The sequence below is a fragment of the Scyliorhinus torazame genome, chromosome 15, assembly GCF_047496885.1.
Source record: "Scyliorhinus torazame isolate Kashiwa2021f chromosome 15, sScyTor2.1, whole genome shotgun sequence".
Lineage (NCBI taxonomy): Eukaryota > Metazoa > Chordata > Chondrichthyes > Carcharhiniformes > Scyliorhinidae > Scyliorhinus > Scyliorhinus torazame.
This window is the reverse complement of record NC_092721.1, coordinates 118993574-119008799: the sequence shown is the minus strand read 5'-3', so window position 1 is coordinate 119008799 and position 15226 is coordinate 118993574. Positions and strand designations below refer to the sequence as shown.

Here is a 15226-nt window from a genome sequence, read left to right as displayed (position 1 = left end):
GTCTGGTCACTCGCGGTTGGCACAGAAAGACCACCTCGACGAAATGACAGGTCAGTCTGGGGATTAGCAATTTAATTGATGGGATTTCATATTGTTGTTTCGGCTTGGGTTAGGGTTTTGGGTTGATGTGACATCTCAAATGATGATTCAATTCCAAGTATAAGGGTTCAGAGGCTGATGGGACTTCAGTAATGAAGGTTCAGTCTATTATATGGGTTCAGGGGCTGATGGGACTTCAGTAATGAAGGTTCAGTCTATTATATGGGTTCAGGGGCTGATGGGACTTCAGTACTGAAGGTTCAGTCCAGTATAACTGCTTTTAAATCTGAAGATGGTTCAACTCTATGTGTGAGTGTTTTAAATATATAGTTGATTAAGCTAAAATTGTCTCCTTGGACTGCATTGGCGAAAAACGCAGTTCCGAGGACTAGTTGAGATTGTGGGGAATGCTGTATATTGGTTGAAGCAGAAGTCTCTCAAAGGGTTAACAGCAGCAGGCAAAGTCATGCCAGACAGTGCTTCTCACTCAGGCCTTGAGATAACAGCGCCAGTCGCTAGTGTAATCGGATACCTTTCCTTTGAGTCAGTGAACTCCAGCAAAGTTACGTTTTGAATTAATTAAAGGAAACCAGTGGGTTTCTCCACCTCTTTGATAAAAGTTATTATTTTCGAAAGCAATTGATTGAAATTGCCAGAATCTTAAGTTTTACTTACTTGAAATAAGGTTTATCTCATTTTATCTGGAGATTAATAGAAACTTAAAGAAGATCATGGACACCATTTTAAAAAGTGTCAATCTGGAGATGATAGTTGATTTTGCTAATACTTATGTGTATGTAAAAGAAAAAAAACTTGTTAAAAGAAAAATTGTTAAGATAAAGAAATAATTAAGTTGTAAATGTTATACAAGTTTGTGTTAAGCAAATTGTAAATTTAGTTCTGAGTTGAGATCAGAGCTAAGCTTGCAAGTTGCAGTAATTCAATTTGAATTTTCAAACATTTTTAAGTTTTTTTAAAAAAAGCGCAAGTAGAGGAAAGGCGCGGGTCAAACAAGAGATGAGCTACGTAGTTCAATGGCTGGCCTTGAATTGACAGAAAAAGAAAAATTCAATAATTTGGAAAAGTAAGCATATCACCTAAGTCTCTCCAAACTAAGTAGAAACCATAAGATTCGGGAACAAAGGAAGCTGAAACAACTTATTTTGAAGAGAAAGAACTCCCCCTAGTGACAGGGAGAGACGCTGAAGTCTTGGAACAACCAGGGGAAATAGCTAGAGTGCCCCCTGGTGACATTCGGAGACAGTTACCGATTAGGAAGATGCGAAACCCCGACCCAGTGACTGCGGGAGCGAACCCCACGATAGACGTTTACTTCCCATGGACACCCAGTGAGATGATGGCTATTATGTCTACAATCCCAGATAGAAAAAATCTCCTGCTGCCTTCATGGATTCCTTGAGAACTACCATCTCAATTTATCAAGCTGATTCAAGGGACCTCTGGGCCCTAGTCCAGCAGATTTTAACCCCAGCAGAGTACCGCAATTATCTTAACCACCAGAATTATGCTAGTCATGCCGCACTCCAGCAGGCCTAAGCGTTAGACGACGATAGAAGGACACAGATCTTGAATGCGTTGAATAGCACATTTCAAAGGCCCATAAATCTTTCTGTTATCTTAGACCTAAAACCTAAGAAGACTGAAGAGCCAGAGGAATTTCTGGAGCGTTTTAATGAAATCTACCTGGGGCAATCAGGCGATTTGCTGTATCAAAATGGTCAGAATTCCCCTCAATACTGTGCTATGTTAATGCATTGCCTACCACCTTCTGTGGTTACTGCTGTGAAATGTAATAACATGAATTGGACAGAGAACGACCCCTCCCAGATGGCAAGGGCAGTCAGATTTTACTGGAAGGAGGGTGTAGGCCAAGAAGGAGACTCAGTTGCAAAGGTTAAGACTGAGTATGTAATGAAAAAGGATGATCTGCGACCCCAACAAGCAGCAGAAATGGTAGTTTACCAGCAGGAGCCCCAATATAGTGACTTTGGGTGGGTGGATCAGCGAAGAGGAGGATACCAAACCCACCCAAAGGGACCCTCACCCCCTTTTTATGGCCCACCGAACGAATCAATAGCTCTACAACCGCAGCCCCCTCTGAGGGGCCATTGGTCTACTGGAAGAAGAGGACGGGGCAGCCATGTCTTCTGTGCAATCAGCACTTAAATTACCATTATCCGACCACACGCAGCAATTGTCAGGGTTCTAAGGACAGGTGTGTGAGTATCCTATTTCTGAACCTGTGACAGTCACTTACGAGAATAAGTCTGCAGATCATCAGTTTGTAGTGACTACTGGATTGGACTGTAACTTGTTGGCCCGAGATTTACTGTGTATCTTCCAGCTACAGCTAGAATGCGGAGATGAGGGGGTAACGGTTACATCATGGAGGATGAGACAACAGTGCTATATTTCTATCACCCCCCCGTGGTGGACGTTAGACGTTGAACAGTCACTGCATCACGTTACCCTGGCCGATGACAGAACTGGATGAAACAGGGAGTTGGAGGACAAATACCGGCCATTACTTGAGACCGAATGGCCAGTCAAGGTTACAGCCACAGTCACGGGAAAAGAAGGTACAGCCGATTTTGTTACAATATCACCACATTTATGGCCACAGTCAGCTTCGGTAAGCCCTCATATTACACGTCAGGTCCATGACCAGTACCATGCCAGGGATATGGGGCGAATGGTCAGGAGGGCAGTGGATCATTCGGATCCAACAGACTACGCACTTCAAGTCATGCCGGACGGCACTACCATAAAATATTTTGAGGTCCCTGAAACGATTAACACTCGACTGCAGCATCACAGGGGACATGATGTGTTGGAATATGTCAATCCACAGGTCTGGGCGGAATACCCATCACAAGTGGGAAAGACAAATGTTACACCTATTAAGGTGATGATTAAGGATCATTAAGGCCATACCTTCCATTCGACAATATCCCCTGAAATCTCAAGCTGCTCCATCAATAGATAAATTAATTCAAGAACTGTTGAAACAGGGTATTTTGGTCCCTTGCCAATCAGAATGTAACACCCCCATACTTGCTGTGCCTAAACCAGCCAAACCAGACCAGTACTGATTAGTACAGGATTTACGTTCAATCAATGCCATCGCATAGCCATTACATGCTCTCACCCTCCAACAGAATATTACGGTGTATAGCTCCCACTCGGTCATCGCACTACTGAGGCAACTGCAGACTCAGCATCTTACCGCAGCTCGTCAGAATAGGTATGAGATATACCTTTTGAACAATCCACGTCTGACATTTAAATACTTTACCACTATCAATCCAGCCTGTTTTCTTAGTGGTCCCCTGTCCATGAAGACGCACCTGGCCACGACTGTTTAGCCTTGATTCAGGAAACTACCACAATAAGGGGCGATTTGAGTGACATTTCGTCAGAACAACCTGACATGATTATGTGTGGTCAAATATCCCACCGGGGTTTAGTTAATGACCTACTGCAGGCCCTCCTTATGCTCGCGCAGATTTCCGTTATTAAATGCGCTGCCCACACGAATGGTACAACCCCAGTTGACATTGGTAATGAACGAGCAGATTGTGCAGCGCGAACAGCCGCGCAAATTCAGCAAGTGATGGTGCCTAAGATGTTAAGTCAGACTAAACGATCTACTATAAATATGTCTGCTTCTGACAAGTCAATGCCAACCATCCAAGACGTCATGAGGTTACAGGAGGACGCTCCTGAGAGTGATAAACAAATGTGGAAACGGTTAGGTTGTACATATGATTCTGTTTCCTCTTTATGGACCACGCCTGCACATCAGACTTGTATGTCTGATGTGCTGGCTTTATGGGTCATTGAATGTGTACACTTTGCAACTCATTGTGGGGCTCGAGGGACTAGTGATTTGTTGCTGGACACTTGGTGGCACCCTAAAATGCAGGGGTTGGCCCAAAGTATCAGTAATCGGTGTTTGATTTGTCAGCAATATAACACCGGAAAAGGTATCCCTTGTGGGAAGGGGCAAACCCCGTTGCCCAGTGGTCCCTTTGAGACGCTCCAAATGGATTACATTGAGTTGGAAAGGTGTCAATGTTATAAATATGTTTTGGTCATTGTGGATGTGTTCAGCAGATGGGTTGAGGCGTATCCGACTATCGATAATAAAGCTGCTACTGTGGTTAAAGTCTTGATGAGGGAAATCATTCCCCGGTACGGTATACCAGCTCAGTTAAGTTCTGATAATGGGCCTCATTTTATTGGACAAATTAACAAGGAGTTTTGCTCCCAGTTGGGCATACGCCAGCAGTTACACTGTGCTTACAGACCGCAGGCAGCCGGGTTGGTTGAGAGACACAATCAGACCCTAAAAACTAAATTGGCTAAATTAAGAGCAGACACGGGACTGACATGGCTTAAGTTGCTCCCCGTTGCCCTCTTCCAGCTGCGGGTTACACCTGCGGGACCGGCCCGGCTCTCTCCCGCTGAGATTCTTTATGGCAGGCCTCTTAGAACTCCCTGGAGCCTGCAGGTTCCCAGACTGGTTCAGTTTCATCAGATGACTGAAGAAATGACCACCTATGTTCTAGCCCTCACGCAAGTGCTCAAGGAACTCCATGGCCAGGTCCGCGCGGCTCACCAGCCATCTCCCCCAGTACCTAGCTCACTTTCAGTCCAGCCCGGTAGTTATGTCATGGTCAAAAATTGGACTAGGAAGGGGCCAGAGCCGTGATGGGACAGGCCCTTCCAAGTTCTCCTTACCACCCCCACAGCAGTTAAAGTGGAGGGGCGAAGTGCTTGGGTCCACCTACATCACTGTAAATTGAGTCCATCTCCACTACTGTAAAAGGTCGGATACTAACCTGCCTCCCTTCTCCAGTGTTATTTTACAGGTGGGGAGCATGATGGAGTGGCTACGCATCGTCTGTCTGATATTTGGCCTCACTTCGCTTGGCGTGTTATTGGCGATGGACATGGAAAAGGGGAATATTATGTATCTGTGTAGCCCCAACCAATCTACAAGGTTACATCACCTCTGCAAAGGTGATGTTCTTCGCTGCCCCCATATACGAGGACATGGTATCGACTCATGGAAGGTCATCAAAGTTAAGGAGAATGCAGGAGTCATGAAGCAGTTGTACCGGTCCCGGCGATGGGAAGGGAACATTATATGGACATTGCCTTGTTTTCGGAATACATGTAAATTCGATTTTGGATGTGTTAAGAGTGGTACAATAAAGGTAAAATCAGGCTGTCAGAAGAGTGTAGGAAGAGGCTATGAGAAAGAGAAAGGGACTAGAGAGAGGAAGGGGCGTATGAGAAGGGAAGTACAGCTAGAACATAGGTTACCGGGAGATACACGTAAGTTAATTAAAGGCCAAACTGAGGAAAACCCGGGTAGTATGAATCTCTTCTACCAGATTTACCACCGCTTGTATGGCCAGGGACGGGTTGTCTGCTACCCAAACCCCGCAGCGGTGTCTAGGTTATTTTCTGTTTCACCGCTTTGGGGCACTCCCCAAACGGTGGTTCATTGTCAGCATTCCGAACCACTGCCCAATCAGGTCACTCTTCCTTACGATCCGGGTTCAGCACCACCGGCTATTTGCCTTCCCCTTCCTCGGGATAATTCCCATTCACAGTACGATAGGCTGCGACGGTGGAGGGCGTACATACCTAGCCACTTCACTCCCAATAGGGATTCCCGGTCGTACGAGAATTGCTTCAGCAGTGAAGGATATGGCTGTTTGCTGGTAGAGGTGGACACAAATATAACATGTCTGTTTCCCACCTGTACGGACAGGAGGTGCCATATCACCCAGGCGTCTGGCCAATGCGTTTGTTACAACACCACTTGCGTTCCATTGAACGCCGGCCTCCAGCTCCTCTGTGGCTGGGCGAATGTCTCTCATATCACTGTTGGGACTAGGGCTTTCCGCATTGCTGGGCGGCCCGAATGGGCATTTCAAAGTTGGATAAACTGGGCTACTGGGGGGTCCTTACGCAACCGATATGCTGATTGTGATGCTAGCCTGCACACGGAACAAGGATACTACTTTTTATTTAATGGTACAGCGACCAACGTTTTGTCACTCCTATTTCCCCGCCGAATTGCTATAGGGACTCTAGTCCCTACCACAGTCCCCTGCCCTTCGGCGTGGAACCTGCATAATCAGTTAGCACGCCGGGCAGTCTCTGCTGAATTTTGCGAGAACTGGAAAAAACCTCAGGTTCTTGCACCCAACCGGGGCCACTCAGCCGGGTGGGGCATTCTGAGCGTATTGACACTGGGAGGTGTGGGGGGTTCCTTGGCTGTCAGTGATCGGAATTATTTTATTTGCGGCCTTACCATCTTGGGAAATGAAATCTTGGGAGCCCTCGGGGCAATAACCAAGGAGTTGTCTCAGCTACGGTTGTTTGCAATGCAGAACCGGTATGCTCTTGACTATCATCTGGCCCGTGAGGGTGGGGTGTGCGCCATAGTACAGGGCAAGTGTATCATGGGAGTTCAGGACTTGACCGCTAACATCACTAAATTTATGGATCGCATACGGGATCACTTGGACGGGATGCAGGATCCTGGCTCTTGGGGTAACTGGGGATTTGGAGGATGGAAGGACTGGTTGATAAATATGGCCATGTATCTAGTGGTAGCTATCGGCTGCATCTTTGTGGGCCTGGCCATCCTTAAATGTGTGATGGGTAGAATGCGGGGTGCACTGGATCAGATCACCGCCCCAATCACCGCAAAAAAAAATTTAACTGTTAAAATCCATGAGGGTGAGGCAGATGAAGGGGGGCTAAGACAGGAATTGGAAATGCAGCGACGGATCTTTTTAGATGAGGAACCGTAGCTATGGATTGGATAGTTCGGTTATCATGGAATGATAAAAGGAGGGAATGATGAATGTGATATAAAATAGTTACTTTAGAGATATTAGTTAATGTAATGTAGAAATAAGCCACTTTGATTCTGGCAGGTAGAGACAAAGGGATTTGAGACCGCATGGAAAAAGCAGGAAGAGGTGTGTCTATGAGAGTGATGCTGCATTGATAGGGGCCGGAGAAAGGGATTGGAAGTGAGCCAATCAGAATAGATCAAACAAGTCAGGGGGGACATAGGATGACCTATGGGTGTTGAGTATGTGAAACTTGATGCCATTTGAATGTATGAGTACTGATCTCTTTGTCTGGGACCTTCACTTAGTTCCCGGGACTGCAGACAGCAACATGTTGTCTGTATCACTGTGGACTAGGTAGCTTGCAAGCTGAATAAAATAACTTCTTTTTACTTGCAAATCCATCTCGACTTTTATTGAGGCCAGACTGATGGAGAAAGAAATTTGGGAATCAACATCACGGCGCTGAGGACCCGGGTCACTGTCTGTGTGGAGTTTGCATATTCTCCTCGTGTCTGCATGGGTCTCAACTCCACAACCCAAAGATGTGCAGGGTAGGTGAATTGGCCATGCTAAATTGCCCCTTAATTGCAAAATAAATTGGGTACTCTAAATTTATTTTTTAAAAGGAATCGATTGCACCCCCCGTGGCGCCGGTGCTAGCCCCTCAATGGTTGCTGAATCGGTCCAGGTACTGTTCCAGTTTTGCTGTCGTGGAAGTCTGTCAGTCCTGCCTTGGCGTCAACACTTTGTCTCAAGAAAGGAGAATTCCATCGCACATCTAACAAATTTGATTGAAGTTTGTGAGGAGGTAACTAAGTGCATAGATGGGGGCACTGCAGTTGATGCAGTCCACATGGACTTCAAGTAAGGCTTTTGGCGAGGTCCCACATGGGAGACTGATCAAGAAGGTAAGAGCCCATGGGATCCTCGGCAATTTGGCAAATTGAATCTGAAATTGGGTTTTGACAGGTGGCAGAGGGTGTTGATTGAAGGTTCATTTTGAGACTGGAAGCCTGTGTCCAGTGGTGTACCACAGAGATTGGTGCTGAGCCCCTTGCTGTGTGTAGTATACATTAATGATCTAGATAGGAATGTGGTGGGTATGATCAGCAAGTTCAAAGATGACACAAAAATTTGTGGTGTGGTAAATAGTGAGGAGGAAAGCGCTAGATTACAGGATGGTTTGAACCAAGTGCAGTGAGGTGATGCATTTTGGGAGGACTAACAAGGAAAGGGAATACACAATGAACAGCAGGACTCTCGGAAGTACAGAGGACCGGGGGACCTCGGGGTACATGACGAAAGATCTCTGAAGACGGCAGGACAAGTAAATAAGGTGGTTCAGAAGACATATGAGGTTCTTGTTTTTAATTACTGAGGCATAGAAGTTAAGAGCAGGGAGGTTATGGATGGAGCTGTATAAAACCCCCATTAGGCCACCCTAGAGTACTGTATGGAGTTCTGGTCGCCACACTACAGGAAGGATGTGATTGAACTAGAAAGGGTACAGACATAGAGCAGATGCTTCCCCTTGTTAGACATTCTAGAATGAGAGGCCATAGTTTTAGGCTAAAGGGTGACAGTTTTAAAACAGAAATGAGGAGAAATTACTCCATTCAAAGGGTCATGAATCTGTGGAGTTCTCTACACAAGAGTGCAGTAGATGTCCGAATACTATTTGCGTAGCTAGGTTTTTAATTATAATAGATGATCATAGAATTTACAGTGCTGAAGTAGTGAGAAGAGTTATGGGGAATGGCAGAAAGGTGGAGATGAGATCAGCCATAGTCATATTGAATGGTGGAGCAGACCCGAGGGGCTGAACTGCCTAATCCGGCTCCTAGTTCTTATGTAGAGAAGATTCACAAGGGCGTTGCCTGGGCTGGAGTGTTTCAGCTATGAAGAGAGGCTGGTTAGGCTGGGGTTTTTCTCCTCAGGGCAGAGAAGGCTGAGGGGAGACCTGATTGAGGTGTACAAAATTATGAAGGCCATAGATAGAGTAGATAGGAAGAATCTTTTCCCCTTAGGTGAGGGGTCAATAACCAGGGGGCATAGATTTAAGGCAGGAGATTTAGAGGGGATTTGAGGAAAATCTTTTTCACGCAGGGAGAGGTAGGAATCTGGAATTCACTGCCTAAATGTGTGGTAAAGACGGGAACCTTGACATTTAAGAAGTTTTTAGATGAGCACTTGAAATGCCATTGCATGCAAGGCTTCACGGATCAAGTGCTGGATAATGGGATTAGAATAGATAGGTGTTTAATTAGCAGCGCAGACACGTTGGGCGAATGTACCTCTTTCCATGCTGCAAGACATGGCCAACATTCAGACTTGTGCTGATAAGTGGCAAATAACAACCATGCCAGACAAGTGCCAGGCAATGATCACCTCCAACAAGAGAATTTAACCACTAAAAAGTAAAATACTATGGATGCTGGACTTCTAAAAACAGAAAATGCTGGATAAACTTAGCAGGTCTGGCAGAATCTGTGGAGAGAGAAACACAGTACCGTCGAGTCCAAATGACTTAACCACTTCTAGTCATTCAGTGGTATTATCATCGCTGAATCATTCACTGTCAACATTCTGGGGGTGTGATCATTTACCAGAAACTAAACTAGCCACAAATGAAAACTATGGAAAATCTTGGAAATACACAGCAAGTCTGACAGTATCTGTGAAGGAAGGAAGTCAATTTTTCCAAAGCTTTCCCAAGATATACAAGGTAGTGCAATGGAATACTCTCCACTTGTCTGGAAAAGCAAAAGAAGCTTGACACCATCCAGGACAAAACAGCCTGTTTGATCGTCACCTCATACACTACCTTAAACATTCACTCCCTCCACCATCAGTGCACAGTATTGAAGACGCACTGCAAGGCAGCACCTTCCAACCCATAATCCCTACCACCAAGAAGGACCGGGGCAGCAGACAAATGGGAACACCACCAATACCTCCAAGCCACACACCATCCTGACTTGGAACTATATTGCACTTCCTTCACTGTCACTGGTTCAAAATCGTAGAACTCCCTGCCTAACAGCACTGTGGGTACACCTACACCAGATGGACTGCGACAGGTTCAGGGCACTCACCAAAACGTTCTCAAAGACAAATAGGGATGACCAACAAATGCTGACCTAGCCAGCAATGCTCACATCTCACATGTTACCCTTGCTGCTGACATATGTTTTTGTCCTATTAGACATCTGAACGGTTGGAGCTGGCTCCAGGTGATCAGTTTTTCCAAGATTCCTTTTCTATCAATAAACCACTCTTTAAACTAAATCACACACTCTTTGTGTGTCATAGCAGTTATTTATTTAATCTCCTTCATTACACCACCTATGCTGACCATTCAGCAAACATTTGTTTTCCACTCCCCCCGCCCCCCCCCACTTCCTTTCAAAATATTGTTCATCTGCAATATCTTCCAGTTGAAATTGGGAAAGATTAACACCCAAAATCTATAACGTTATCCTTTCCAGAGAACACAATATCTGCCGTCTATCCTGCTGAATGATACTAACACTGTTAATCTTTTAAATTCCCAACATCCATAGTATTTGGATTGGGGGAAGAGGGGGGACTGAACGCTTTCCCTCCCAAGATCCACATTCTGAAAAAAAGTCAAAAGATCCAGTGGTCTCTATTCAAAATAATTGAAACACTTTTGTAAATGATAAAGTCTCCTTTTGAAAATGCACATATTGTGCTGAATTGTTTTCTGAAACAAATAAACAATTTTTCCTATGGCAAGGTTGTGAATATAATTTTTTTAAAAATCAACCTTCACTCCATGAACATGAAACTTTTTCCTTTGCAAACTGGTCAGCCCAGAGTACCTGTTTACCTGTTTGGTGATGGAAAATGATATTTAAACAGACAGGCGAAACAAGAATCGGCCCCAGGCTAATGGGAAATGAGTGCAGAGATTTTCTACTGAACGGCGTTTCAAATTGTGTACATTCGGGTTCTTGCAGAACATTAAAACAGAGTCAGTAGTAGAACAGGAAACATCTATTCAGTGAAATCACAGAGTACATATTTACCGTCCACCCATGGCGCCAGGTTCTGGATTCTTACGAACTTACCGATTTTCGCTAAAGAGGCCAGTAATATCCAGAGGGTGATCTCAAAGGGAACCTGCACATGATAATAATCCACGGAGAAGACACTCAGTCGCTCATCCTGGCTTGCAATGTTTCTGGAAAGGTGATGTTTGGAAGAATCTTTGTGCTGGTTACTATCCACTGTCTCTTGGTTATACAGAGTTGAATCGTTTGCGAAAGTGGCCTCGCCGTTGTTTGAGAGAGAAACAAGCACAATGAAATAAATCGGGAGCAGCAAAAGGCAGTCAGCAGTGACCGGGAATGATCTATTGGCTCTCCCACTGGCCATGGTCACGGTTAGTAAAAAATAAACAACAAATCACTTCTTTGCTCTGCTCCAAAGTGGCGCACAGATTCCTGCACATTAAATTCCAAAGCTTTACACTCAGTACATGGTCCGATCAAATCTTCCAGGCCTAAGTCAGCCTGGCAGAGGCAGCAAGGTTCAGCTAAACAGGCTGAACAGGTATAACAACTTGCACCGCCCAATGAACGTGCTTATCGCTCACATTTACAGCTCCATTGATACCTCAACGCCGCCCACGCCAGTGTATCAGAACTTTCTGTCAAGTACACAATTATCGGAGAAAAGCAGGGCAATCTCCACCTGGTTGGGGGCTGCATAACAATTGCAACCCTTGTATTGAATGGCGACTTGGTTCGATCTTACATAATTGTCCTGAAAAGGTTTCCACCTCTGACTGAGTTTCTACCTTCCCCGAGAAAGCTACCTGTGGCGGCAGGAACTCCTCCCACTTGGGGAAAGTAGATGCTCAAGGTACAATGCAGGGATCTTGATAAACACACAAACACTTCATTGAGGCGACCCACGCTTTTGAATCAAGCTGATACTTTACATCATCTCTCATTCCTGCAACTCTTCCGAAAGCAACATTCGGAATGGGATTGTTTTACAAAGACCTTAGTGTGGGAAAGAGGTGCTAGACGAAAAAAATTCAAGTTGCCTTGATCAGGAGTTAAGATGCGATAATCATGAAAGTTGTGATATTGTGTAACATGAATGAATAATTATGAGGCCAGGAACCGCCCAACATCATTAAAAGTTATTTCAGTTTCAAACAAGAATAATTTTGGACCAGGAACATGGAACAGAAATAGGCCATTCAACCCGTCGAACCTGTACTGCCATTCCTGGCTGATTATCCACTTCAATGCTTTTTCCACACTATCCCATATCTCTTTTCTTCGTTGGTATTGAGGTGTTTGTCAATCTCTAAACATAGACAACGACACTAGAAGGACAGAGGACCAGGCAGATCTTGTGGTGCATGCCCATAGGTCCCTGAAGGCAACAGGACAGGTAGAAAACATAGTTAAAAAGGTGTATGGGATACTTGCCTTTATTACCAAGGCATAGAATATAAAAGTAGGGGAGTTATGATGGAGCTTTATAAAAGGCTTGCCAGGCCACAGCTAGAGTACCGTGCGCAGATCTGGCAGTCACACGATAGGAATAATGTGAATACACCAGAAAGGGTGTAGAGGAGATTCACCAGGATGTTGCCTGGGCTGGAGTGTTTCAGCCATGAAGAGACGCTGGTTAGGCCAGATTGTTCTCCTCAGGGCAGAGAGGTTTGAGGGGGGGGCATGATTGAGGTGTACAAAATTATGAAGGATGTAGATAGGGTAGAGAGGAAAGAATGTTTGTCCTTGGTAGAGAGGTCAATAACCAGGGGGCATAGATTTAAGGTAATGGGCAGGAGATTTAGAGGGGGTTTGAGGAAAAAAAATTTCACCCAGAGTGTGGTGGAATCTGGGCCTCACAGAGTGGGAGAGGCAGGAACTCTCACAACATTTGGAAGTATTTAGATAGACACTTGAAATGCCACAGCATACAAGGCGATGGATCAAATGCTGAAAAATGGGATTACGTAGAATTTACATAGTACAAAGTCTTACAACACCAGGTTAAAGTCCAACAGGTTTGTTTCGATGTCACTAGCTTTCGGAGCGCTGCTCCTTCCTCAGGTGAATGAAGAGGTCTGTTCCAGAAACACATATATAGACAAATTCAAAGATGCCAAACAATGCTAGGAATGCGAGCGTTAGCAGGTGATTAAATCTTTACAGATCCAGAGATAAACCCAGGTTAAAGAGGTGTGAATTGTCTCAAGCCAGGACAGTTGGTAAGATTTCGCAGGCCAGATGGTGGGGGATGAATGAAATGCGACATGAATCCCGGGTCCCGGTTGAGGCCGCACTCATGTGTGCGGAACTTGGCTATAAGTTTCTGCTCGGCGATTCTGCGTTGTCGCGGGTCCTGAAAAACTTCGTACTGTGCTCACCCCAGTCCAACGCCGGCATCTCCACATCAGAATTTACATAGTAAGAGGTCCGACAACACCAGGTTAAAGTCCAACAGGTTTGTTTCGATGTCACTAGCTTTCGGAGCGCTGCTCCTTCCTCAGGTGAATGAAGAGGTATGTTCCAGAAACATATATATAGACAGATTCAAATATGCCAGACAATGCTTGGAATGCGAGCATTAGCAGGTGATTAAATCTTTACAGATCCAGAGATGGGGTAACCCCAGGTTAAAGAGGTGTGAATTGTGTCAAGCCAGGACAGTTGGTAGGATTTTGCAGGCCAGATGGTGGGGGATGAATGTAATGCGACATGAATCCCAGGTCCCGGTTGAGGCCGCACTCGTGTGCGGAACTTGGCTATAAGACGTTGTGATCCAGAATGAAGCGGATGAGTTGCAGAATGGACGTCTCGGCACTCGAGACCAGCATCCCCCATAACGACGGCATTGCTGCAACAGCCTCAGTACTCAACACCGACAACTGCCAATCTCCAGACGCAATTCTGCAACTCATCCGCTTCATTCTGGATCACAACGTCTTCACCTTCGACAACAATGCTGAATGGTAGATGTGGGGGAGGGGAAGGGGCAAGCAAAGAGGAGAAAGGTTAAGGAAAGGTGGATAAGATTGGGAGAGGGGGAAATTCAATACAAAGAAAGAAATGGTAAAAGACAGTTAAAATGAAATGAAAACAAATGGGTCGAGGTGGGGTAGAGCTGATCATCTGAAGTTGTTGAATTCGATGTTGAAACCGGAAGGCTGCAGTGTGCCTAACTGGAAGATGAGATTTTGTTCCTCCAGTTTGCGTTGAGCTTCACTGGAACATTGCAACAGGCCAAGAACAGACATGTGGGCATGGGAGCAGGGTCTTTTGTTCAAATGGCATGCAACGGGAAGGTCAGGGTCCTGAATGCGCACAGACCAAAGGTGCTCAGCAAAGTGATCACCCAGTCTGTGTTTGGTCTCTCCGATATAGAGGAGACCACATTGGGAGCAGCGAATGCAGTAGACCAAATTGGAAGAGGTGCAAGTGAAACACTGCTTAACCTGGAATGAGTGTTTTGGGCCTGGGATGTTAAGCATGGAAGAGGTAAAATGGCAGGTGTTACACCTTCTGTGATTGCATGGGAAGGTGCCATGGTTGATGGGAGAGGTACTGGGTATGGTGGAGGAGTGGACTAGATTATCTCAGAGGGAACGGTCTCTGCGGAATGCTGACAGAGGGAGTGAAGGGAAGATGTGATTGGTGGTGGCATCATGCTGGAGTTGGCGAAAATGGCAGAGGATTATGCTTTGCATATGGAGGCTGGTGGGATGAAATGTGAGAACGAGGGGGACTCTATCCTTGTTCTGGGAGGGAGTGGAGGGGGTGAGGGCAGTGGCGTGGGAGAGGGACTGCACACTATTGAGGGTCCTGCCCACAATTGTGGGTGGGAAATCATGGTTGAGGAAGAAGGAACACATTTTCAAAGCACCATTTTGGAAAGTGGCATCATCGGAACAAATGCGATGGAGGCAAAGGGGTTGAGAGAAAGGGATGGAGTCCTTACAGGGTGTAGGGTGCGAAGAGCTGTAGTCCAGATAGCTGTGGGAATCAGTGGGCTTGGAGTGGATATTAGTGGATAGTCTATTGCCAGAAATGGAGACAGAAAGATCCAGGAAGGGAAGGGAAGTGTCTGAGATGGACCAGGTGAAAGTGATGGAGGGGTGGAAACTGGAAGCGAAGTTGGTGAATTTTCCGGGTCCGGACAAGAGCATGATAGTCATCAAAATAGTCATCAATGTATCGGTAAAGGAGTTGTGGGAGGGGGCCCGGATTGCCAATGGCCCTGGATGTTACTGC

At 45.6% G+C, this 15226-nt stretch overlaps 1 protein-coding gene across 1 annotated transcript in view; it reads right to left on the bottom strand.

Moving 5' to 3' along the window:
• slc9a2 (solute carrier family 9 member 2) overlaps positions 1-11796 on the bottom strand; it is a 148324-nt gene extending 136528 nt beyond the window's left edge. The window contains exon 1 of the mRNA XM_072476635.1: positions 11039-11796. Coding sequence (XP_072332736.1) covers positions 11039-11345 — 307 coding nt within the window. The 5' untranslated portion in view covers positions 11346-11796. The remainder of the gene's footprint in view (positions 1-11038) is intronic.
• Between the last annotated feature and the right edge of the window lie 3430 nt (positions 11797-15226).